The sequence below is a fragment of the Vidua chalybeata genome, chromosome 16 (assembly GCF_026979565.1).
Source record: "Vidua chalybeata isolate OUT-0048 chromosome 16, bVidCha1 merged haplotype, whole genome shotgun sequence".
Taxonomy (NCBI): domain Eukaryota; kingdom Metazoa; phylum Chordata; class Aves; order Passeriformes; family Viduidae; genus Vidua; species Vidua chalybeata.
The window spans coordinates 7,326,982-7,354,537 of NC_071545.1; the positions used below are offsets into that span (position 1 = coordinate 7,326,982).

General features: G+C 38.6%; 1 protein-coding gene across 1 annotated transcript in view; it reads right to left on the bottom strand.

Moving 5' to 3' along the window:
• Positions 1–4,264: 4,264 nt before the first annotated feature.
• Positions 4,265–27,556, bottom strand: part of SNX29 (sorting nexin 29) — a 101,773-nt gene continuing 78,481 nt past the window's right edge. The window contains exon 21 of the mRNA XM_053957206.1: positions 4,265–9,758. Within this exon, the coding sequence (XP_053813181.1) occupies positions 9,629–9,758 (130 nt within the window). The 3' untranslated portion in view covers positions 4,265–9,628. The remainder of the gene's footprint in view (positions 9,759–27,556) is intronic.

A 27,556-nucleotide genomic window follows, 5' to 3' on the forward strand; every position in this document is an offset into this window, starting at 1 on the left:
CTTCTGCCAATTCACACTTTTTTTCACTTTTGAAAAATATCAACCAGATGGTTTCCAAAAATGACAATTATATCTAATGCATTGTTTGAAATTAAAGTAACACTGCAAAATGCCTCTCATGTTTTTAACTGCTTGAAGCCATACGCATCACTTTGGGTGCACAAAGAACTGTGTGTTCCACCACTGTATTAGACAAAAGCCCACTGAGAATTTGAGCTGCTTCAAGATAAAGCTGAGTGAGTAGCTAAATTGTATGCTACTAAGTATTAGTGTGTATCTAAAGCTCAGATCTGAAAAGCAGATCCTTCAAACTGCTCAGCAGCTCAGATATAAAGGATATTATTTTTTTATTTAGTGTTACAGTTAAGAAATACACTTGCTTCTGTACTCCAGTGGAAACAAGGTATATTTCCAATGACAGACATCTGAGGTGTTACCTGCTTTGATTTGTAGCTAGAATATTACTTAACTATATTAAATTGTATTTGATTTTATACTTCTCTGTAAACCTATCTTCCCTCTTTGGAAGGCACCAGAAAATTTTCTTAGGAACAGCATGGCCAGCAGGAGCAGGGCAGAGACTGTCCCCCTGTCCCAGGCACTGCTGAGGCCACACCTCAAGTCCTGTGTCCAGTTCTGGGCCCCTCATGACAAGAACCGGACACGGAGGTGCTGGGGGAGCTCAGCCTGCGGAAAAGGAGGCTCAGGAGGGACCTTCTCACTCTCCCCAGCTGCCTGGAAGGAGGGTGCAGCCAGGTGGGGGTTGGCCTCCCCAGTAACAGGAGGATGGGAAATGGCCTCAAGTTGTCCCAAGGAAGATTTCGGTTGGATATTGGGAATAATTGCTTCACCAAAAGGGTTGTCAAGTCCTGGCACAGCTGCCCAGGGACTCACCATCCCTGAAGGGATTTAAAAGTTGTGTGCATATGAAGCCTTGAGAAGGCTGACCTAGAACAGAGTTAAAGAATAAAGTAGGGATTTATTAAAAGGCCTCAGTGGATCCACCTCAGGCAGCACAAGAGCTCAGCCAGGGCTGCACCCAAGATGAACCAAAATGGTCTCAAAATGGATGACCAGTCACAAGGTCTCACACTTTTATAAATTCTGCTTCATTTGCATATTGGAGTTAATTGTCCAACTACAGCCTCAGGTTATGAAGTCCCACCCTTCTTGTTTTTCTCCCTTCAGTCCACCGTTGTTTATTTTCTTGGGCCTGAAACTTGGATTGGTTTCCTTGGTCCCAAGCTAGAGAAGGAATTGTTTTGTCCACCCACTCTGTGAAGAGAGCTCACCAACACTTAGTATGAAGCTCAGAACTACACACCAAAGCAGCACAGAATCTGAAAAATAAAAAAGCTAAAACTTAAGGAATCACATATGGCACTTAGGGACATGGGGTAATGAGACACTTGGCAATGCTGGGGGAACAGTTGGATTTGATGATCTTAGAGGTGTTTTTCAACCTGAATGATTCAATGATTCTATATAAAATTGGGAATGTTAATAAACATAATTTAATTTCCACTGAAATATAGAAACTGTCAGTGTAATTGGCACATGTTGAAGCATCTTCCTTCATGGATGATTTAGCACTTGAAAAAATAGGGAATAGAATTAAGAAAAAGCAAAATACTTACAAAAATTAGGCATTTAAAATTAGCATTAACCTGATTAAATATTTTCTTGCTATATTCACTTAACCTGTAAATATTTTTCAGAGATTGAAGCTATGTAATAGCAATATGAAATCTATTTTATAATAGCAGTAATTCCCAAATAAAGGCATTGTTTTTGACAGCTCGGGCAGATGTTAGTTGGAATTATTAAAAACAGGCTTTTGTCATGCAAAGTTCCACAGAATCACAGAATATTCTGAGTTGGAAGGAATCCACAAGGATCATGGAGTCCAACTCTGAAGTGAATGACCAATACAGGGATCAAGCCCCTGAAAAGTTGATGGCGTAGAAATCACACTGAGTAAAACAAATCCTTGATGTACCTCAGCTGATTCTGAACAACATGCAGCACAGGAATAAAATTAATCATGAAAATATTCTTAATAGGAAAATGGACTAGTTAAAAGCAGAGCTGAAGCCCTATGCAAGGGTGAATTTATCAGACATGAATTCTAGAAAACTGGGGAAGGACAGATCTAAGTGATGCAATGGAGAATCCAAAAATATCACAAACTCAGCATAAGCAGGTGTAAAAAGTGAATCTCCAAGCATACGAAGAGCTTCCCACAGAAAGACCAAGCCTGAGGTGCCACAGGCTTAGTATTTTTAACAAAGTGCAAGTGCAGAGGCCCACCCAGAGCACAACAGTTTGCTCAGCACAAAGCTCTGAAGGCAGGACATCTGTTAATGAGGGGCCCACATGACTGAACCAATTACAAGCTGCATATGAGTAAGGCTAGAAGGTGACAGTAAAAATAAAGACATTTAGCAATGACAGTGTATGGCATAAGGTATATGCATTTGCTGAGCATCTTTAAAGTACTGGGAAATTAAGAAATGTTGGAAATGGCATGGATATTGTTGAATTGGAAATAAAGAAAAGTAAGTTATCATTTGGTTCTTAGAAATCTCACATAATAAAAGCCTGCTGTCCCAGTGCAGGTCAAAAATTGGCAAGAATAATTCAGAAAATAGGCATGACACACACACACACACAATCTGCATGATGATTTTCTAGAACAAAATCAAGCACGACTTGCAATATATCAAAATGTCAGCTATCTATTTTAATTTGGGGAATACAGTAAGTTCACTTATAATACTTAAAAGGTCATTTAGAAAGACCGAAGTGCAGTAGCAAAAATCTTACTCTAACATTATCTTAAAAATATCTTTGCTCTTTCTTCTGACAGATCGTTTGTACAAAGCACTTCCCTTATTTTCCTAAAATTTTTAGGGAAATAAAAAAAAAAAAAAAAAAAAAAAAACAAGCAGTAAATCCTCCAGAGGTCCTTTCCTGAAAAGAAAAACTTTAAACTCTGTAGGCCCATGTAGAAATGCCAAGCTGTTACAATTTGCCAAACGCAGCCTGAAGCTTTGCCTGGATGCACAGAAAGATCAGTAGTCCCTTCAATGATCTTGTTCTTCCCAGGATTTTAGTGGTGGCAACTAAGCAGCAGCATCTCAGCAGCTGGACAAGACAGTGGAATCCAGCACATAAAGGGTTACAGCACCAACCTTGTGCTTTCCAGCCTTCTCCAGCCCAGGGCTGGGAATCTGCTTGTCTCTCCCCTAATGATGAAATTTTACCCTTCCCATCAGTTCCAAGGCTCAGAAATAAAGCTCAAGTGGCCAAGAAAGTCCCACTGGGAACAGACACTTCTGCAGAGTTGAAACTCCACCCCTGGTGCAGTCCATGCAGTCCCCATCAACAGCCTGGGGCTATTTGTGCTCTAGTACCTCAAGCAGACAGAAAAGGAAAATAAAACCTTTGCCTGAAACTATTAATTTAAAGTTTATAACATAGTTTTGCTTTATGATCTTAAGTAACTGAGATATGAAAAGCAAAAACAAAATCCTAAGGACTGACAAGACTAATTAAAAGTTCTGTCATCTAACTTCCGTAATGACACATTATGGAACATTGCATAACCTGCTACAGGTTTTAAAAGATGGAGATAAACATCACTGTGAATTTTACAATAAGTGTCTGTCTTTTTTTAACATGAACTGTTCAACTAATTAGATTGCACTAGAATGGCACTGACTTGAAGAATTGTAATTGAATTAACCAGCAGGTTATTCTGTGAGTATGAGGAATCTACCAACACTTTATTTTTGTTAAACTACAGCTTTGACTGGTGGAAATTGATTAAATGCATATAATGCTTCCTTTCTAAAACTTCCTTTTCCACATGATATAGAAGCATCCAGTTTTGACCTGGATATGAAAGTGCTGGTTATGACACAGTGATTATATGAATTGCCAACTGTATCATGGTGCAATAAAAGGAAATAAAACATTCAGATGTGGACTCTGAATGTAAAAAAGCCAAACCCCACAAATGTGGTGGCATTGCCTGGCATTGTTTGCCTTCCTGTTTGAATTATTTATCTAATGTGATTATAAACTGAAATGTTTGAGATGACTTTCAATAAATACTACTTCTCATGTGAAGAAATAAGATTTTAACAAAGTCTGTTATGTACATACATCATGCTAGAAACACACTGAAAAAATGAACATAAATCAAAGAAGCAATTGCAAAACAGCTGAATAGGACAAATAGGATGTAGAAACACTCTACTTCAAAGAAAAGATGTTCTTTTTTATTTTCTTCTTGGTAAAGTAGCATATTTTAACCTGGTTACAATAAAATTACCACAGGATATTAAAAAAAAACAAGAAAGTATTTAGAAAATTTTATATATATACATTTGCTTAAAAATTCTATTATGTAAACATTGGCATAGCAAGTTAAAATAATATTACAGCTTATTAATACTTATGTGACTACTGTACATATATATGCTTAATTAATAATATCTTTTCTACAGTTTAATAGTAGCAACAACAACAAAAAAAAATCCCTCCCCTAATTCAAGAAGGAAATTCAGTTTCTTCAGTTGCCAACAGGTTGGTCCCACATCCAAGACACTGAGTTCTTCATCTCAGTGTTAACTAAGAAGGTAAAGCACAGCCTTTCAGAACGGTATTTTCAACCATACTTACATTTTTATACTGTTTAGTGTCTTAAATTATTAATACTCAAAAAAACCACTTCTCACAGTTTAACTACTGTCATGGCATGGAGATGGTTTCTGAAATCTTGTTAAGGAACTCATTCCCCTACAGGGAAGGGCAATGAATTCTGGTTTGATGTGAAAAAAAACATTATTCTTTTTAAGTCTGGTTATTTGCAGCAACTTGTACATTTGGAAAAGTCATTCCTTTCTAAACATTTCAGTGCTGTTGTCTAGAATTCATGCCATTATGAATGAAAAACCAAGCCACCAATATTGATTAGAAATATGCTCTCATGATTTTTGTAGAAGGAATTTATAAATAATCTAAGTTCCCTATAACTGGATCATAAAAGTACAGTTAGTGTAGAGTGAGAAATAAATGAAATGTACAGTGTCACACCACTGTAGAACAAGTGGTTTATCTTCCATTCAAAATGTGAAACACAAAGCAGGTTAATCAATATTTTAAAATACATTTTGTATTTCATATAGATATTTTCCTATAGTAAAGTGTTTCTTTGAATACAGAATGCTATGAAACTACCAAACTTCCAAAATAATAATCAAGTTAATATTCCATGTGATGCAGGGTGCTGACTGAAATGCCCTAACCTATAGAAAATGAAGAAATCCTTTACTTTCTTGAATTGTTTAATCACTTTTCCAGAAGTGACTCAAGATCCAATTCAGAAGCATTACTGTTGTTTCCAAGGAGAAAAATGTGTTTGAGTGTGGAACAGGTTTCTTTTCATATATCCTAGAGTTCAAGCTGGAGGAGCCCCAGGCTGCTTCCAAGACTTGCAAGGGTGTATAGCAGCAGGATTTGGTCAAAAAGGTTTTTCTTTTTCCTTTTAAACAGCTGTTCCACAGGTTTCTCAGCAGGTAACTGTATTTCTAGCCACAGGTATATATTATCTGTTCCCAAAATTCCAAGACATTGGATGAAAAATGTTTTGGGGTGGGGGGTTTGAACCTTTGAAATGGCACACAGCTTCTAGCAGAACTGAGATCCCTGCATTCTTTGAAGGAAAAGTAATGACATCAATATCAGAAAGCACCAATTATTGATTCTGGTAACAAAATACCAGGTCCTTAATCATTAATATGTCCTGGCAAAAGCATCATTAGTTCACTGGGGATTCACCAAGTCTCATTTATTATTAGCTTGCTGCTCTGAGTCAGTCAACCCCATTGTTAGTGTGTTTGTATTAATTAATTTGACAGCTACCATGTAGATATTATTCTGTACAATAAAACATGACTCTTAAAAAGAAACACTCCACCTTAACAATAGGTCACAATTTTGAGCCAGTAATCTTTAATACCATTCTGTTCTTTCTCTAAATGCTTGTATTAATTCAATCACGATGGTTTATGACTTGCAGTAGATTCTGTAAGGTAGCATAATTTGATTACAACAATCACATCAACAATATATTCCATTAAAAAGACTGGCTTTGAAATTATTATCTTCCTAAGAATATGTGACTTAATGGACATATCAATTTAAGCCTTTATAACTATGTCAATATCCTGCCTCATATAAACCTTGGAGATTTATTACTATTATTATTATTGAGAACTTTGATTTAATTTGCAAAAGCCAAGTCGACACATTGCATTCTGAATAATGAATGACAGAATCTCTAAATAAATGAGATTCTGAAAAACCATAGTCAGTCTGTGAATACTGATGGAGACATCTGCAAAAGCTGGAAGAGCTCAGCCTGCTCCGCATTTCTTAGGGAAGGGTTCATGGTGGAGGTGACTGGAGAATAGCATTGCAGTAGAAGCTGTGCCACGTTTTTACAATTTATTTTGAACAGACACGAAAGGATGCAGAGGAGAAGCCCTGGATCTGAAGACAAAGCAGAAATGAAATGCTAACAAGACCACAAATTGCTCTAGGCTGGCTCTACCAGCCAGGAACATCTCCAGAGCCCAGCCTGTCCTGAGTCCTTGTCCTGGGATTACAGCAATGGCCACTGGTGCCAGCAGGAAGGGTCAGTAATGAATGAATTAATAATTCATTAGTAATGAACCCAGCAGCTCATTGTGAGCCACCCACTGAGCACAGACAGGGGTTTAAGAGTGGTGAGTCAGCTAAAGGAAGTTTAGAACTGTACAAAAATTGTAACTGCATGGAATTGGGTGAACAGGATAAGCTGATAAAATCATTCCACTGTCAGAATCATTGTTACAGATATTCCAGATGAATAATGTACCTACTTGGGATTCTTAATACCAACTGGTCAGCCTTCTTCAAGAGGCTTTGCTGGTTCTGGTGAATGAACAGAAGTGGGATTTGTAACAGATATACAGGATTCTAAGACAGGTTCTTTCAGAATGTCTTGAGGTGGTAAAAATTTGGGCATTCCTGTCATTAGGCACCTACTGGCACTCATGCAGGTTCCTCTGTAGTCTTCAACATAACCAGGGGTATAAAGTGGGAATGCCACCTTGTGAAGAAAGGCTTTCATTTGATTATTTCCTGGCTTTTAGCGGAGCTTTTAAAAAGATTAGTAATGCACCCATTATGGTATCTTGTATCACCAAGTGAACATTGTTTGCAGACTGTCATCTTAGCAGCTGATACACAATTCAGCTAAAGTTGACAAAGAGCAATTTGTACATGGTAAACAAGGTTAGTATCTTTATGTGATCTACATACATACTTTAAAAATTACAAGAAGCAAAATAATCAGGAATGAAATAATTTTAAGAGCCAAATGCAGATACAAAAAAGTCCTTTTAAACAACTAAAAAGAAATTCAGTCTGCAGTAAATGAAATTTCTTACCATTTGCAGTTTGCTGAATAAGTACTTGAATCTGTGAATTATTTCTTGAAAATGAATACAGCTTCATGTAACAGATACATCACAAAGGTTTCCACACAGTGCTTTCTTTCAAATTTACTTGCAATTCAGTGTTAGTATATGTGCCATATTTCTACTAACCAAGTCTCCACTTTCTGAAAAATGAGTTAAAATTGTTTCAAAGTGGGACCATCATTATAGCTGCTTCTCTTTCCAACAAAGACAAGTTAAATCATCAGCAGTGCATCAGGCTGAAGAGTCTGGAGAAGCTACTTAACTGCCAATCTACTCACTTTCCTTTCTTCTTAAATGAGTGTCCCACTGTAACTAACACAAAACACCAACAGTAATTAATTTGTTAATGAACACACAGCTGTGAGCTTCCAGGCTGGCCTTTGGGTTTTTCTCTTTGTCTCTGTGGTAACTGACATCTCTTACTGACTGGGAAATATTGTTTCATTTCTGTGATGTGATTTTACTTTGTGGTATTTCACCTACTGAAATTTCTGACCTGGAGAGTGAATCCCACTCCTCTCTGACACATTTTGCTGTTGAGTGCAATCTGAAAGCTCCATATTTCAGTGGTGGGAATCCACCACGTGGGGCTCACACTCATGCAGCACTGATGCTACTCACTGTGGGTAACAAAGCCTTTCTCACCTGAGAGGTGCCACTGAAAACGACTGACCACTGACCTGCCTGAACAGCACTCACTGCTCACAGCACGGCAGAACACAAGTTCCAGTTTGCTGGAACTTTAGTAAAGCACTGAGGTTCAAATTTTGTTCTTAATCATCAGCTTGTTTTTTCCTGGAGAATAATATAAAATGTGAAAATTTAATATAATGAATGGATAACAAAATGACAAGATACATCAATTTAAGTAACATTATCCAAAAAAACTTCTGAGAGGAAAGATGTTCTTACATAAAGAAAAACCAGAACACAATTGATAGAAAATTTGAACACACACTGCTTAAACTTAATGAAGAGAAGAAGATAGCTAAAACATAATTAACTGCCTATGGCAGTGCAGCTAATGGATACTGAACTGGATTCCAGTTAATCCATGTCAGGACTTCCATCACTTGTAACAATTCTTGTCAATTTTTTCTTTACTCTTACAATACTAGCATTACAAATTACTTTTCAATAAGAGGTGATGGGTAACAGGCACTTTCATTACAGGCAATTTTTAAGTATCACCATGTGAAGGGTATTACAAAATCAGATTAAGAATTCCACCCTGCCCTGTTAATGATGGACTGTTCTGTAACATAACCAACAAATTATTAATAACAAAATATAATCCAAGACTTAAAAGCATTGTTTTGTACCACGCTAATTTTGTGTATCCTTGTGGTGGTTTGTAGAAATGAATAATATTGCACCTGCCTTACAGCAAGACTGAAATTTCACTAAAAAAAAATTACATTCTTTGATTTTAAAGAATTACTTCCCACAGATGAATGCTATTGAGAATATCTATCTAGAAATGTACAAAAGCTATTTTTCCACCTGTAATGTTTTTGTCATCATCTACATTGTGAAGTTTTTTAAAAACCTTTGTGTATCAGAGGTTTACAATAAAAAAAAACCGAAACAACCCAGTCTTTCTATTTACAAAAGGTAATAAATTAGTGAGGTTCTTTTAAGCACATCCTTCTGACATATTAAGTAGTGATAATCATAAGGGTTCTTTTAAGGAGAAAAAAAATTGTCTTGACATGAAGCCCGTGTCTCTCTGGAACAGAAAACTGTACATGGAAAAGGGACAACATAATACAAACAAGGAATTCATTGTGACAGAAGGACTTCAGAGGAACAAAGGAGAATTTGTGCAGTGCAGCTTTGCAAAACAAAGGAAATGCCGATCAGTTTGCTGAGCTCTAGTGAAGAGCCCTCGTATTCTTTTGAGAAAGTGATTACCGCCTTCCATCCAAAGTAGTCAATCAGGATATGACCCCTGGTAATGAACGTCTCTTTTCAGGATTTAAGTTGATGCAGCTGTAGTCTCTTCAGGAACTTAAATTATAAATATAGGCTAGGAAGGAATCACAGAACAACTTAAAGTACGTGCTGCCCATGGTGACAACTGAGGAGAAGGGTCAGAGGTCACCACTCTGAGGCTCCAGGCTCCGGGGCTCCCTGGGGTGGCTGCGGGACAGTTTGGGGAAGCGGGTGCTCACTTTCGAGCGACTGCTTTTGCTCACTGGCTCTCCAGAGGGTGGGATATCACTAAGGAGACAAAAAATAAACACAGAACAGCTCATTTATGTTATATGTAAATTGCTGTGTAGTTACTTCCAACATGAAAAAAGCAGATGTTATGAGAGCCTGGCACATGACTGCGAAGTACAGCACACATCTCCAACATCACGGAATTGCGTTCTTTCTACTGGTGTCTCAAGTGTGAATTACAAAATGGGCTCTTTCAGAAATGAGAACTAGTAGAACTTTCAATACTTTATGGAAGATTGCAAGTTACAGGATAAAAGCGGATCTCTATGAGTTGCAGATCAAAAATGGTGGGAAAAGCATTTTGAAGTGATAAAAGTACAAGCAAAATAGATGAGTTTGGATGATGCTCAATTAACAATCCTCTAATCATGGATGGATGTATCATTACATGATGAAGTACATTGGTAATACATCCCTGAATTCTTCAGTCTCTCCTGACCCACAACAGACTACAGTCTTACATGAATGAGCCTTTTGCAGAAGACTCTGAGAAGTACATTGAGTTCAAAAACAAGCAGTAACAGAAAATTCCAGCTTACCTAGGTGATATTCAGGCTATAGACTCCTCGGAAAACTACAGTATAAAGGGATAGCATTGTACTTTTGCCATTCTTTTACAGGACTCCACATGGCTTTTAATTAAACTGCTTACACACAGATAAATAAATAAAACTAAGTTTTGCATTTAGCAACTCAGTTAAGCAATAAAATTACACAGCACACAAAGCCAAGCTTATTTTCCTGAGTGAAAAACCCCAACTTTACAATACCTATCTTCAGAATGTGATAACAAGTCCAGAGAGGAGAAATCGCTCATCTGCACTTCCTGGCCATATTAAACAAACACAGATGTATTTTATAACAACCCCCAAAGTTCTCTGTGCAGTTTCTTTCCCTGCAGAGCGGCCTTTCTCACACACAGGTCAGTCCCTCCTGCCAGAGCCACAGGCACACTCAGGCCCCACTGAGGCATTTGGAGCACCCACATGGGAGAGATGTTAGCAAAGGAAAAGCCTTTAACAAGTCCTGGGATTGACTGGAAAATTCACTTGCAGGCAGCAGAGCACTTCTGCAAGGAAGGGCAGCTGTCCTGCCCTGCCACTGGCTTCAGAACTACAGTGCACACACAGCTGCCCCCACAAAGGAAAGAGGAAAAAAAACAGTATGGAAAAGTTATGTTCAGTTCAGATGCTAAGCAACAGAAAATAAAATTTTGTGGGGTTTTTGAATGGCAGAGTATTTAACTGGTCTAAATTTCTAAGCAGGAAATTCTGAAATAGCATTAGTTAAAATAATAAAGGATTTTCCTAAATCAAGATTCACCACATTCCTATTATAGTATTTAGTCTTCCAAGGTAACTAAGACGTTCTTTGTGTGAAAAAATGCATAAAATACCTGTGGCATACATCCTCCTCTTCTTCAATAACCAGATTAATAAGTTAGATCTTTAATTCCTTATTTTCCTCGTCACTAAAGTAAAAAGTCTAAAAATTAATTTAGCCTATGTTATTAATTCTTGGTAGCCAAGGATAATTGGACTTCCAACTGTGGCCCTACAATTTCTTACTCTAAAACTCAGCAATGCTATCTAAGTTGCTGTAGAGAATTCTGATCATGTGAATCCAATTTCAGCTGTGCTCATTACCATAGATTTCTTCTAGTAACATGAATATTATTACTCATAATTTTTATACTATTTATAAAATTGAGCAATGCAGTGTTGATACTGTAATGCTTGTAAAAGACAGCATGTGACATTGACTTCAGAGGGTTGTGATTTTGTTTTAAGATATGTATTTTTCAGAACATGTAAACGTAAAATAATCCAAATATCAAACATATAATGGAATAAAATTAAATGTTCACCTCCTTGGGCTTTGCTGAATCTAAACTAGGTTAATTCACCAGCACGATGGCCACTGCTGACAGCTTTGGCTGTCTGAGGCACACGGGGATCCTTGGCAGGTACAAGGGGGTTTACCTTGCACCAGAGAGCACGAGTGGAGTGCAATTACTGTAATTTGGTGATTGCTTTATGGAAAGCACATTTTAATGCACAAGCTCCTCCTGCTGGCATGTCCCCAAAACGACATCAGTGCCAGCCCAGTGGAGCAAAGCTATTCAGAGGGAAAAGGGCAAAAGGGGCAGGAGTTCCCCTAAAATGAAGAGAGATGAATTAATTTCAGTCTGGCAGGGCTGAGGTAATCAGGTCATTTAGGGTAATTACATGAACACCAATGTCTGTGAGCAAAGGACAGAAATTGCAAGTAATTCTGCTAATTTAAATGATGCTACTCCACAACATGATATATCTAATAACTAAATTAGAGATTAATTTATCTTAAATGTCTTAGCTAATTTTTATAATGACAATCTAAGACACATCATTATCTAATGTAGGTTTACAGAAATCAATGTACATCTGAGGAATTACATCTTCATGCATCCAATATGAAAAGAAAACTGGAGCTGAAATTGAATTGATCAACTTCCATGGAAACAGATGTTCTATGGGGAAAAAGTTTCAAGTATTAAAAAAGAGTCATAAATTTAAGATTCTTTCAGCCCCCTTTTCATCCTCCCTTTTCCCAACCCTGATGGGAGAACCACCCATCTCACTCTTCTGCTTCAGCTCTGGCTTTCTTGCCAAAATGACCAACCCAAAACACATGGTAAGCAAGTAGGAGGAAAAGAGTCTGTCTCCTGTCTCTCTTCTGTCTCCTGTTATTAGATTTAATAATTTAGTTCTGGCATAGAGGTCGAATGACACCTATACAGTCTCTGGTACTAAACAAGACACTTTCTAAATGTATTGACAGTTCAACTGGTCAAATATTCCATGAACTCTTGGGCACAGACATAAAGACCTTAAAATGATTCTGTCTGTATTTCTGGCAAATGCACATGAAGATGGAATTGAGACAAATCTTTTTGCCACCCAGTGTTTGGGATGAAGAAGGAAGAATAAGCCGTTACCTATAAGGTTTGCAAATCCTCTCGTTTGTCACACTCAGTAAAAATAGTCCCTAGGTGAGATTGGGGGTGCTGAGTAAGGGCCCACCTCTAGTCGATTGTTTTACTCAAATTAAAATACAAATTTAAAATACCTAAATCTAAACCAGGGAGTAGCTGTGCTGCAGTAACTCTCCCAGCCCGGCTCCCCCAAGTCCCTGAGTTAAATTTGCAATTCATCTAAGCCTACACCTGTCCCAGCTACACTTGTTTGGCTTCAATAAAACATTCTGCTTTTCATGCTGTTCTTTCGGAGCCACAGAAGCCTTAGCAGGGTCCAGGCAGAGAGGCTTGCCAGGCACTGCCCTGTTCAGCAGTGGAATGTCCACCGATTAAAGGCTCAAGTTCTTTTCTACATTCTCACCTTGGCCCATTCTGAAAAAAAAAAGCAACCTGCTGAGGCAATCAATTCCTCCTTCCCACCGGGTCATTGTTTAGCTTTTAAGCATTCCTGATTGATCTGCCCAGCGTTTGTTTGGCAAACGATTCAGTTTCATTGATTTTGTCTTGGTGTCAAGTTCTGCCTGAGGTGCATCTATAGAAAATAGCTTAAAATAACCGGTCCTTTTCATCAGCTGCTGGTTTATTCATACCTTTGATTTATTGCTCTCTCTGTATCCAAATGCAAACTGTATTTTGTGGGGTTTTCTTTACATATTTAGTACATGGAACTGCAGTATTCTCTTGGCTGATGTTGTGAGCATTTACATGAAGAAATTTATTTCCCATATCAATGCCCATTCTTCAGGATAAAATTAGAGAAGTTTCTGATAAAAATAGTACAACATATCTGCAACTGGAAATACTTTTGTATCAGAGAACAGAATAAGCACATCTTGGGAGTGTAGCAAAGCTCAGAATCAGGCATTTCGTGTATCTATCTATAGATCTATCTCACACGTAAATGCCTCTCTGGAGACATTAATAATTCTAGTTTTACTTGAGTTATGTTAAACACACCTCATGAAAGAAGGCATTCACTGCCAAGTGAATTTGGTGACTTTTGCCAGCTTCTTGTGCTATTAATTCGTTGTTAGTCATTATAATAATTAATTCTGGTAATAACCTCAACACTTAATGTGGTGCTCGGGCAGGCAGCTCCTGAAAAAGGTCCTGTTAAGCAACACCCATATCAGGAGATCCTTATTAGACAATTGAGAACTAATTCTGACTTGACAATGCAATGTATCTCAGCACCTTCTGCCAATTAAAGTCAGATAAGACACATGTTTAGTGGCATTATTAACTAAGATTCTGAATTCACCAAATCATTTCACATACTGTATTAACTCCTGCTTTGCAGTCAACTGGGTAAAATCCTAGTTTCTAGTTGGTGAAGTGTAAAAATAATTGGAGAAACATTTCCTGCCACTGCTACAAATTTGTAGAAATTAAGTATAATTATTAATGAGAAACTGTGATCTCCATTTATTAATACAAATGTCTGATTTGGATGTTTAAAGAGTCAGTTATTAACAGAAGAGATAGAAAGAGAATCCCTCTATAGTGCACTTAACACTGAAAATCCTGAAGACGCTATTAGAGCAAAGTTGTCAGGTTACGAACTGAATAATCATTTCCCATCAAGATTAGATCTGAAATGAAATTTCAAGAAATGAAAAGCATTAAATCTAATACTCTGTCCAACCAGTTAGTTAACGTACAGCTCCTTCTACTTCCACATATACACTTCTACACTCATGACATATTTGATCTCTTCTTAGTGTGAAATAATGACACATAATCGTGTTTCCATTTGTTACAATTCAAATTACCCTGACTTGAACATTCACATGCTACAATTCAGTTTCCATAACAGCATGAAGACTTTCTTCATCAACATCTGCACTGTTATTTGAATTTGTCTGTAAACCATGACACTGTACATAATGCTGACGACACATTTTTCCCCACTAACTTCATTTTGAAGTTGGCATAACAAGATGGTTACTGTATCTAACAGTTCTATAACTGAGTAATATCTGTGTGATACACTTTTTCACTAAGGAAAGGCTCAGAACCCTGCAAAGGTGACCTTTCATCAGTTTCCATCTAAGCAATACTTCTACTTAATACTCTAATTTCCACTTGTGCTTTCCACTGCACAATGACCTCTGCATTTGGGAATGGTTACTCTCCATGTTTTGTGATGCCCCAGACAGAATAAGGGAATGCATGAATACTGTGCTCTGGCAAATGACCCCTGCCCAGCTAACTAGGAAGACAGAGACTACTACACACACATTTACATTTATTTATAACTTATATATTTGGTTTTCTGTATTCCTGTGCTCAGCTGAAAGGCAGGAAGTTTGGCTGTTCCATCCATTTCCATCTGCAAATCACCAGCATTCAGCTCTACTCATTCTCCTCCTGTCAGGGGTGACTCTGTGTGAGCAGCACATCCACCACACTCAGCGAGAGGGGATTTCATGAACATGGTTCAGAAGCAGAACACGATCCAAGGTTGTTTATGTAATAACAAAAGGTCAGATTTGCTTTCAGAAGAACAGTGTCAGTTCCTGGGTTTCGGTTTTCCTGCTAGTAAGTAATTATCTTTAAGGAAAGCAAAGACAGCTAGAATACATTGTTTTTGAAAATACTGAGGAAACTGAAGATATGCATTAGGATTCACAATGCATCATATACATGAAAATAAACTAAAACTTTCACTTGGCAAGTAGCAATTTCCACGTGCTGAGGCAGCAGTGCACTACAGCAACCAGCCAGGAACTTCCTCCTCCATATTCACAAACTGTTTGCACATAATGGTTTTGACATGGAGGGCAGACAAATTTAATTACCAAATTAGCTTTTAAGCAGCATATAATCAATACAATAGGCATTGGGCATAACAACAAAGTTTACAGCAAATGCCTTCTCAGACACTGGGACATTTGAAGCCAGTAAAAAGAGTTAAGTATTAACACCCCTGAGCTCTCCACATCTAGCTTACACAGCACACAAATGCAAATAATTAATCACATTCCATGTCAAGCACTGGGGGAAAAAAAAAAGTTCATAATCTCCTCCAATTTACTTCATTTTGCCAGTATCACAGAGCTCACTAATGTACTGAGATTAATGGCAGTAAAAAACTTGATGCATATCCCTGCCTTGCTTTACCACATCAGACTTTCAGCCTTCAACACCCCCTAATTCCAGCACCTGGGAAGAGCAGCAGTTAGCAGTCTCCTGTTTTTCCATGGGCTCGGGAACAAACAGCTCCTGGTGCTTCAGCTCTGAGCTGGGCCATGGCCCTGGTGGAGCCAGCTGGCTGCTGTGTCCCTGCTGAGGGGCTCTGTCCCCTCCACTCTCCCTGACTCTTCTTTGATTCAAATTCAGCCAGGCAGGAATATCTGCCCCAAAGCACTGGCAGGTGCAGCTTTCAGTGAGTTTAAATAGTCTCCAAAGGAATAATGTGCTCTTTGCTTGGGTTTTGCCAGTAAACTGCCCATCATAAAAACCTGCACAAACAATTACCATCATTCTTGTATTTTTAAGGACAAGCCCCTTCTCTTAAAATTACCACGGAAGCAAATGGAACTATAGAGAAAAGTTGTGATCAAAACATGTTGGTTTGATCTTCCAAGGAAGTGCTTCAGTTTAATTGCTCCATCAAGTTAAGAGGTATCAGCTGCTTCTCTGAAGTATCTTCATTTCTCATGAAGATTACACATGATATTAACATGTGCAAAGGCAGGAGAGAGTTGATGTGACCATTCTCAGGGACAGATCCAGATTTGAACCAATGTCACATAAAAATAACAGCTATGAATACAAAAATATGAACAAACTTAGGAACTGCTCCAGGAATCATAATCATAACTGTCCTGGAAAATATGGTGACAACAGTAACATGAAGAACACTGCTCTACAGCAATCACTCTTTCTGGGTTTTATTTTTTTAAATACTAAGGGCATGTTATTGCATTCCAGCCATAAGCTTGATACTAATAGTGATCCATGCCCTAAAAACCTCAAAAATATAGGCCATAATCTCAACCCCTGGGAGCTTTTAAATTATTCTTCATTTTAGCCCATTATTTAGTTTTTCTAAGATAAAAAAGAAATTCCCACTGAGTTGGATAAGCCCACAGAAAATAGTACATCTGCACCTGGCAACATAATCACAGGGTTGAGACTTCATAGAGTGGAATTAGATCTGTACTCTCTAAATAAACAAAAGTAATCAAGACAGGGAAATATGTAAATAATATCATCAACAGAATAACAAGGGAAATGCTGACTTTGTTCTTGGTAATGAAGACAGGGACTAATGTTTACATTTAATCCAAGACAGAAAAGAAAGCTTATGGAAGAATGACACTGCCTAGTAAATGACTACAGGAGCCAGCTTGGGATGCAACAATCCTGATGGATTAGACAGAAACTAAACAAGCATCAGGCTGGCCAGCAAAAAGACGACCACAATAATTAGCAACCAAAATCACATTTTCTGTTTAATCATATTTTAGTTATTTTCTCTGTAAAATGAAAATGTCTGTGATAAATGCAGCTCATCCTTTTTTTTTCATTATGATTGCAAATTAGGTTAACAGGCAGCAAAACTTGCTACTGACTCCAGTGGGAGTTCAATGCACAGTGCATTGCTGGCCAGAAGCTCCTGAAATTTGGGGTCAGGTCTTCAGGTATCATTAGATTCAGAGCCTTTAAAAGTGTATCATCTTGGTCCCTCTATAACTCAGAACTTTGCCAATGATTCAAAATAAAAATAAATCAGATTTGCAATAATATTTGTCAGAATATTAGAGAAGAATAAATTTAGGACACCAATGAGCAGCTGTGGCTGTCCCACTGCTGGCAGCCACTGCAGTGTAGCTCCAGGGCTGGAGTGACCTTCCTGGCAGCTGGGAGCTGCTGAACCTTCTCAGTTCCAGCTCCTGGAGAAGCCTGGAAATGGCAGCTGCTGCCCAAAGAATCTGCTTCTGGAGGCCAGCTGAATTTTGTCCCAGAAGGAAGCTATCAAAGGATCACAGGATGCCAAGACAGGCACTTTCCTTATCTACCTATGAAATCCTCCTCTTGTTTCTTTGAGTTTTGTGACTTTGGCCACATGAAGATTTTGCTGTTAGGAAGAACAGTCAACTTTGACAGAGGACATTTTATGCCTCTAAGAAAATTTTGAAGTAAATAGTGACTCCCTTTCCCTGCTTTAGAAGCTCAGTGAAGCACCTGTGTCACTGGTCAGTATTACAGGTGCACATGCTCAGTACCAGGCTGTGAGATGGTGCAGAATTTCATCTCTGTTGGGGTAGCTCTGCTGTGCCAGCAGGAGAACAGCCCCAGCAGACAGGAGGGGAGGTGTGTGCCTGCAGTTGCCCTGCAGTGCTGCTGTGCTGGCCTGAACAGCAGAGAGGCTGTTTGTGCCCTGCTCAGGTGGCACATGGACCCTCAGTGCAGTGGCAGCTCACAGGCAGACAGGAACCCTTTTCACCTTACCCCTGCCCTGTGCTCAGCAATGCTGGGCACTGGATTTTCTTGAACTCTTCAGGATTTAGATGCATTTTGACTCAGCTGTAGCACTAACCATAAAAATATGATAAAATATTCAGTCTGCAAACCAACACCATTTTCTTTCCCTTTGGTCATACCTGACTATTTCCAATAGCTGATGCTTTAGGATTTATCTCTTTTATTATGCAGGAGTCTTCTACTGAAAGATTTCTAACAGAGTCAGATATTTAGAGCTGTTCGGTGTATATGTATGATTTACTGTATTAAAACGAATAAATTAAATCACTTATAAAGAATTAATTTATGAGTTCTTAAGGATAAGAATAAAATTTGAGAAATGAGACTTCAGAAGTCAGATAGACACAGAATAGTAAGAAATGAACTCTGCTGTTTGCAAGGCCCATATTTCTAACTTTCAGACCCAAAGATTAGCAGGTCTTTTTTTAACACATAACATGAGTTTTACGAAACTTTTAAGTATAATTGTGCTACATTTCTAAAATTTTAAACTAAAAACAAACCTTCATACTTCTGTTGGCAATCAAACTGTGGAGCACCATGTAATTAATATGTGCAGATTTGAAGAAAAATTACTTTGGCCTGCTCTTGGAGATGGTGACCCCAGCCATCCCAGTACAAATCCTTCCTGGAATTTCTGGTTAAAATCGGGTTATTTGAGCAAGAGTGAACTGAAGAAGCCTGTTTAGCAATGAAGCAGATCTGCATTAAGAAATGTGCAGCTCCATCCAGCTGTGGCTGCATCCTCCCAGAGCAGCAGAGCCTGATGTCAGACTGAGGCAGAAAATAGGCAAAGTTCTCGCTGGGTGCTGTTCCTGGGCCATGCAGGAGCAGGGGTGGAAGCACAGGGAGATGGATTTCTGAGCCATCCCAGCTGCTGCACATGAACCAGCACTGGCTCAGGATGCTGGCCACTGCTATGTCTGCACAGACCTCGAGAGTTCAGGTCATTTGGCATTTCTGAACTGACATTGGCCTCATTTGTATCTACAGAGGATGTATTTGGAGACCTCTGAAGCAGTCTAAAGTAAGAAAAAAAAAAAAAAAAACACCAGCTAAAATCGCTTTCTTTACCCACTGGTTAATGATGTGAAGAGCTATGGCAGGGGAGGAAGGCTGCATACTATGAATTTTTTGTTATTAATAGACAAGTACCTCTAATGACACCAAGTTATTCTAGGATATGTCAGCTAACTGTTCATGGATTCTGCTACCACCACACAAGTACCAAACATATTAAAATATACCACAAAAATAGGATATGTAATACAACAGAATTGAATGGATTATATTTACAGTTGGCAGATAAGCAAAACCAAGGAACAAAGCTTCTGTAGGATGTTTTGAATTTCAGTGATGGCCTGTAGCTAATTCCTGCTGTTTTCATGAGAAAAACTGATGGCTGCTGCAATATTTTTCAATACAAGTTCAAATAAGGAAAAGAAATAACCCACCTCCTTTTGAAAAACTGTGCAGTTGGGCATAAACAAGCTTGTTATGGTCTGGATTAAAGCCAAGTACATGCACAAGTACAAAGATACCTCCCTTATGCAGATTATTTGTTTTACACCTTTGAATGCATGCATCCATTTATCTCTTACTGCCAGTGTAGCACAGAAAGAAGCATGAATAAGCACTGGAAGACTGCAATATAAGATGTATAAACAGATTGCTCTAAACCACAGTTTCATGAGTATTCCTTACTGCTTCATATGCTAAGAGAAAGGAATAAAGTTTATTTTCCATCCTCAGCATAGTCTTTTTCATTCCTCAAAATCTCTTCCATTATGGAAAAGTAATTAAACTTAATCTTTGGTTTTATTCCCAGTGAAATCAGCATTACAGAATATATATATATATATTTTTTTTTTTTGCAATACTCCAAATCCAACAGTTACATGAAGAGGAAAAAAAGTCATGTTTGTTTCATTAGCAAATTATTTTTTAAAAAATCATTCTACTAATTCTGCCATTCAAGCAATTATGTAAAATTTACATATGGGAATACATTTGCACACACTTATTCTGATTTAAAGAACAGTGTATTTTGAGTAATTATTCCCCTTTTTTCCCCTGTATAACAGATTTCTCAAGGGCAATTGCTCTGAGATATTGACATTTCAGGGGATCTGGAGCAAACATCATAAACTCATGTCTGAGAGCTCAGCTGGCAATATCTCTGACAAAGCATTACAGAAATCCACCACGCCAGAACTGTTTGCAAATGTCATCCTGTGCCAAAAGTGTTTGCAGATGTCACAGAGAACCACCCAATGTGAAAAAGGCCCTTGGCTGAATGGAGAGCAGCTCCTTGTGCCCCAAGGCTGATGTGCAGGGTGCAAACACCAGCAGTGCCCCTGGGACGGTCACCAGGCAGGAACTTAGAGGGGCCATTCATTGTTTTTCTGCACCAGAAGCCTTGGAAATGCCATTTTCCATTTCACAGAGTAGCAGAAAGGCAGTTTGGTGACCCAACAAAGGGTGTTTGGGAACTGAAGACAGAACAGTGCTCTGTGCCCTGACCAGAAGGAGACAGAGCCAACCTGGTAGGTCACAGAACTCAGACCCTGCTTCCCAAACAATAAATCCCCTAAATCCTGCTCTGGCTGGAGGTGCTGCCTTTGTACATCCAATGCACACGTGCTGGTCTGGGAGTTCTTCTATTCTCCCACATTTTAGAAACTTGTACAAGAAAGGTGACTTTTCAATGGTCTGTGCTCTTGGCAAGGTATCTCTATCAAGCTTCCCCTGTTAAGAGAAGCTGAAAATGTCAAATTAAAGTTTTTCTCTTGAATATACACTCTGAATTTCCACAACTGGTTTGTACCAGGAGTCATCTGTTATAAACTGTGTCTATCAGTTTCATGACTCCATGTAAGATTTTACTAAGTAGGGAAAATTAAACTCACAAATCTCCAGACTGGGTTTTGTGCATGTCACATCCCCCAGGCCATACTAGCATAGTTTAAGTAATATATTTTGCCATGCAGACTGGTTGAAGTGAGTAAGAAGCCCCTAAGTTCCTTTCAACACATCAGAGAAAATCAGGAATAGAAATAACCTCACTCTTTGTGAGAATAGTATGGCTTCAAAAGCATCCTTAAGTGCCACAGTTGCATGCTATGCAACTTCTAAATAAATTATAAATACAATATATATGATAAATACAGTACTATTTTGTTTGGTTTCTTCCAGTTCCATTAATCAGTTTCTATTCATTCTGTGAACATATACTTAAAGAAATAATTCCCTCTTCAGCTGTATATTTCAATTTCTAATTTCAAAAAACAGCGCTAGAAGAGCAGTGGGCTATGAGAACTTGTTGATAAGGGAAGCTCACCATCCCATCTGCCTCGAGCCCTCCTGCCAGCACACCTACCTGCACCCTGCCTTCAGCTGGATGGAGAAGGGAACTTGAGGAATTTCTCCTCCTTCCAGCAGTGTGCCATTCCCACAAGGAGCTCAGCTGTGGGATCCAGGCTCACTGGGTGCAGTGGGTCAGCACATCCTCCCAGGGGCAGTCCCCAGGGCCTTGTCCCAAGGAGCAGGAGAAGCAGCTCAGGGTTCTGGATCCCCAGCTCCCAGATCCATCTGCACTCACACACACATTGCTCTGGCTGACCAGATGGCTTCTTACAAAACAACATGTTCACATCAACAGTGTTCAAAACACTTTCTGCTGGAAACTTGTTTTCTGTCAGGGACCTGCAGATGGTTCCCTTCCCCTACCTGTAAGTTCTCCAAAATACATCTCCTGAACTGGCTGTTATGCAATCTTCATATGCTGAGATTTGACTGTGAATATCTAAAGCTGGCAATTTTCTTAAAATAAGCTCCAGAAAGAGAAACTTAACAAGCAATTATAGATCAGCTAGTTTAAGTGCAGCTGTAGAATAAATATTACAAACTGTTTGGCAGGATTTAGTAGGCCAAAAAGTAAGATTTAAAATCACAAATTCATTACAGGGAACTCATGTAGATTTGGGTAATGCCAGGCAATTGGCTCAAAAAGAGCAAATATTGTGAAAAGAGCATTATACAGCTGCATCAGAAGTGTCTGTGGGGTGTGCACATGACACAGTGAGGCACCTGAGCCAGTCCTGAACAACTATGCAGTAAATGGCTCCTACCATACACATGTCCCATTATGCAGTCACTACAGAGGCAATTTAGTGTACTCTCACCTGCTCAGCAGCTTAAAAATTATACTGAGAAGAAAATTATCTTCACACCAAATTAAAATAATCACTTTGATTTTTTTTTTTTTTGGCCAGTCTGGTGCTCTTTGATGACCTGGATGCTACATCAAAATAAACATTAGGATGCAACATAATTCTATATGTTTGTGGGCTTTTTATGTTGCAAATTCTGTTCCCATTTTAAAACGTTGTAATAATTTTGGGGGCTTTGATTGAAAAGGGACAAAAAGACACAGCTTTGGTGGTTCAAGGTATGAGAGGTCCCACATGCTGGAAGGTAGACACTGTCATACAGCAAGGACAGCAAGAACACGGAGGCATCTGCACTTGCTCACACTCCCAGCATTTTAGCACATTCTCAGCTATTGATTGATCGAGTTGCAAACTCCTCTGTGCTCTCCTCCTCTGAAAAAGTCAATTCCAGCAGAATAATGGAGCAAATTGTTACAGACAGAGAGGATAACTGGGAAATAAACTGTCCAGACATGCCTAGTCCCATTTCCTAGAAAAAGAAGGATAACACATAGAAAATAAAACTCTTTTTCATTAAATTAGGTGTGTCATTGAAGCAATTTTTTTTAAAAGAATTCTACTCAATCATGCCAGAAACTGGTTTACATAGTAAAAGGAAAAAACTAGACAATTGCAAAGATAGTAAAAGCTTACTTTTACTAGCTAGCTTCCTTTACAAATTATGTATACTTGTTAATGAACAAAATAGAATCTGAGTCTTTAGTAATTACAGTTATTTGAAGGGAAGAAGAAACAAAATGCCCTATTATATTTCTTAGCTATTCAAGTAGAAATGTTCTATGTGCTCACTTGGAAAGTTTTTATCAATCTTGTAGAGATGTCAAACTCTTTCAAACATGAAAATGTCAACGTCAATATTCTACAGTTGTCAGTAATCAGGTGCAGACTAGGAGGGTAATGGAGAGCAGGTTTACAGACATTGGTTTGTATTTGACTGTTTTCATGGTTATGCTTTGTAACTCTTGATTCATTATTTTGCATGAGAACTAAAACATGCATTTGCTTTATCCAAGATTAGGTACAACACCATGGCATTGCTTTTGGAGACAAACCCAGCACAAAGAGCTCTTTAAGCCAGCAGAGAGCTGCAGAACAGAGGCTCTGGGCAGGCCTGGCTGAGCTGGTCTGGCACAAACTGAGCAGCAGCCACAGCTAAAAGGCAAAACCACAACGAGCCCACGGTGCCAACGCACTCCGAGCCAAGCACAGCCCTGCCCAAGAGGGTCCCTGTCCCCTCAGGGCTGGCTCTCCAGGGCACATGGATCTCCTTCCATATCCTTCCACAGAGTTCATACCTCAGGCCTGGAGAATGAGCACAGTGAACTGACACAGATGATGTCACAAATATCTCCATTGTAAGCAGTATTAAAATTGCCACCTGGATTTGATTTTGTGAGTATTTGTGCATGCCCCACACATGCACATTTCATAATTTCATGTATTTGCTAACACTATCCTGATACCAATGAACAGTTGTAGCAGAGTTTTAGAACTCACAAAGAAATTGTTTCCTACTGAGGAAATCCAGATTTTAGGTTTTCAGGATGAGTAGGGTACATTACTGCTGGAATGGAGAGGATCAACATATAAATTGCCTTAGAATCTACTGCATGTTTACATGAGCAAAAATTGATTTTAAAGTATGCAGACAATAAAGTTGAAGATAGATGATGATTACTTATGTATTTTCCAAGTTTCCACTACTTAAAAAAAATCATCCTGAATTATGCTGAAGGCGCTTCACAAAAATATATTCAGGGTATGAAACTGAGAGAATGGAAGCTTACAGAGCTGAGGATTAAAGGATGAGAGGCAGTTTCATCCCAGCACACAGAGAACAGAGCCACTGAATGCCCACCAAGCTGGTCAGATAACCAAAGCAGAGGGATCTCCTCTTGCCAGGCAGTTACATTGCTCTGTACCTGCAGTAACACTGAATGCAGACTGCTCATTGCTCCAGACCTTCTCACCCCAACATCCTACGTGGAGCTGCATCTTTATACACAGCAAGAATATTCTAAAATACCAGAATCACCCCATGTATATTTTTTTCAAGGCTTGTTTTCAGAAGACAAAAAACCTTCCTACCATAGTGTTTAAATAAAAATTCTGTGCCTATGGTAAATACCTTTGGTTGCTAGTTCAGCTACTATTGCTATTTCAAAAAATGAAAGAAAATCCCAGTACCCTTCTAATGAAATGGCTTCTTCTATGTGTGCATAAAATGCAGTAAAGTAGAATAAATCCCGTGTAAGTCCTCTCTTTTTTTTTTACATTCTTTTCCACCATTTTCCCTTTTTCACCTCATTTTAACATACATTCTCTTTAATCAATCCAAACTGTCTCGTTCAGTCTCTTGCTCCTATTACGTTTTACAGCACTCCTCTACTCTTACTCAACTCATTTATTCTTGTATTCCCTACTTTCTCCAGTTTTCTTTCTATAATAATTCACACCAGCAGCCACAACACTGTTACCCACTAAAACCCAGCTACCGTTTGCTCCTGTTCATGCCCAATTATTGTCTCAACAAACTCCTGAGCTAAGTTGATTCTATGTTGGTGAGTCAAACCTCTGTTGTCCAGAAATCATCATTCCCACAGCTCCCCATGGAAACCAATTCTCTCCTGCATTAACAACATCAAGTTATCTCTTTCAAATCAATTCACCTGTTCATGTTTCAGTTTGCCCTTGTTTCACATTTCCTTTATTACAATATAGGCTTCAAGTCCCTGTTGACTCACTTTGGTTTTCAGCCACCCAGACCTCACTCATAGTGTGACACTGCCCAAGCTCAGTAAATCCTGAGCAAATCCTACGTAGTATTTGACAAATTTTTATTCTATTGCTCTAACTTCCCAAATATATTTTGTGAAAAATTCCAGTATTTTCAGTAGGCTCCTCCAGGCTGAAAACCTCATTTGAAAGTTCCTAATGATCAAGTCACAGTTAAAAGAATTACTCTGGTGAACAACTGCACTGTTGCAATCTAGACTTTCCTGTTTTATGCACTGCTATTAAATTAATTTAAACTAACATCTTGACACTGTGCTGTGCCCTTTAGCATGTTATGATAATGACATCTTCTTGGGTTAAATTCTATTCCTGTATGTCATTAGTTCAATATATTAACCAGTGCTGATAATCAGAAAGGAATAAAGTGAGAACTTGGTAGAAACCACAGTGCTTACAAGAAAGGTGCAGCAATTCTATATTTGAATGTCAGGTACAGCTGTCATATGGCTCATCTGACAAGAACATCTTTATTCTTTTACTCACTTAGGACAACCACACCACACTACAAAGAAAAGGTCTAAAGATGGCTGTCAACATGGCTGAAAGCAAAACAGTAAACTGATTGTTCCATACCTTATCTCCAGTAAAGTGCTTTCATGTTATCAAGAATGAGGACAGGACTTTGAAGTCCTGCACACTTAACTGTATTAGCATTTCCAGCATTCTACTTTTTATAGCCCAGATGCAAAAATTTGTTCCAGATCCAAAAATGGCATAAGGAGCTTTAAAAATATTGGATCCATTGTTTATGAGATAGGTATGGACAAAATAGAAGCAGGATTTTTCTGTGTGTTTAATTAGAAACAGTTTCTGATTCACCTTGGCAACTCCCTGCCAGACATGAGTGTGCAGTAAATATACTGACAGGAATGGTGTGCCCAACCTCCAAAGTGAAACTTTCTTTCCTGGCTCCAGAGCCCATTTTTTGCTACCAATTTCAGAAACACCTGCTCAGTACAGAAATGCCTGAATGTATAAAGAATTCACTTTTTAACAAGGGAGTGCATGTGACCTGTAACCAAGGAAACAGGATCACTGCTGTAATGACACAAAACTTAACTGGCTCTGTGTTCTTTTATCAGAAAAATCTTGATATCTTCTTGCACTGCCACAAGTTCAGTGTGTTAGAGACTCAAACCCCGGAGTTTAGAAACCCTGTCTTTTGCTAAGGACTTGCTGAGTTTGTTGGCAAGCAGCAAAGGAGCAAGGAAGAAGGATGTGCTGCTGAGAATCACAACTCATCCCTGGGAATGCTCTTTCATTACAAAGCCTGTTGTTAACTCAGAGAAAAAGGCTAGAAAGTGATGATAGAGTTCATGGGGCCCAATGAGAAAAAAAGAATAAAAAACATTCAAAAACATCCTGATCCAGCCAGTTCCCTGCGAAAGACAGATGGGAATTGAACATCACAAAATGCACAGCACAGTTAAAAGCTCCTTTTGTAAAGCACTGAAGTTTGTTCTTGCATTGACCATGGCTGTTTTCAACATGCTCAGTTTGTTCCAGAGCTTTATAAATTGTGTGATTAAAGAGGAAACCAATATACACCAGTTAGTAACACACAAAGTGCTTTATAACTGTTGCTGTCAATCTACTTGCTTTCTATTTTTGTCTCATTTTTTCAACCAATGCAGTGAAGAACATTTCCTGTACATTTCTACACATGCAAAATAAATATCATAGCAGAGCCCCTCTGTCATTTGTTTCAGTAATTTTAAACATAATTCTTATTTTCTCAGGCAGCATTAAACAGAAGTTTATTCCAAGGCAATGGTAGAGATCACAAGTCCTCAAATGTTTCCAATAGTGACTGGAGAGTATTCAATCCTTGTACAGTGTGCACTAAATTATTCTTCTCATAACCATGGTAAAGATCACTCTGAATATAAAAAAGTATGATAAAAATCTAATTGATGGAAATATGCTCATAAACACCTATTTGTGAAGCCTGTTGAACAATTCATAGCAATTAACTCAGCAAAGCAAGTCTCACTGTCTTTATTGAGATGGTAATTGGTGTAAGTCACACTATTTCAAAGTGAAGTTGATTCTTTTTTTTTAATGGTAAGGCTCAATAGTGGGGCAATAAATAAAACACATAAACCTCTTCAGCATTATGGAGCTGCTGAATAGCACCCCAGCTTTACTGAGCATCACACCAAGACAAAAATGACAAACACCTTTTCCTTGAGGTGTCTCAGTCCTGGAACGCTGCAAGACTGAGGTGTTTCATTAGGGTGAGCCTAGAGGAATGTGTT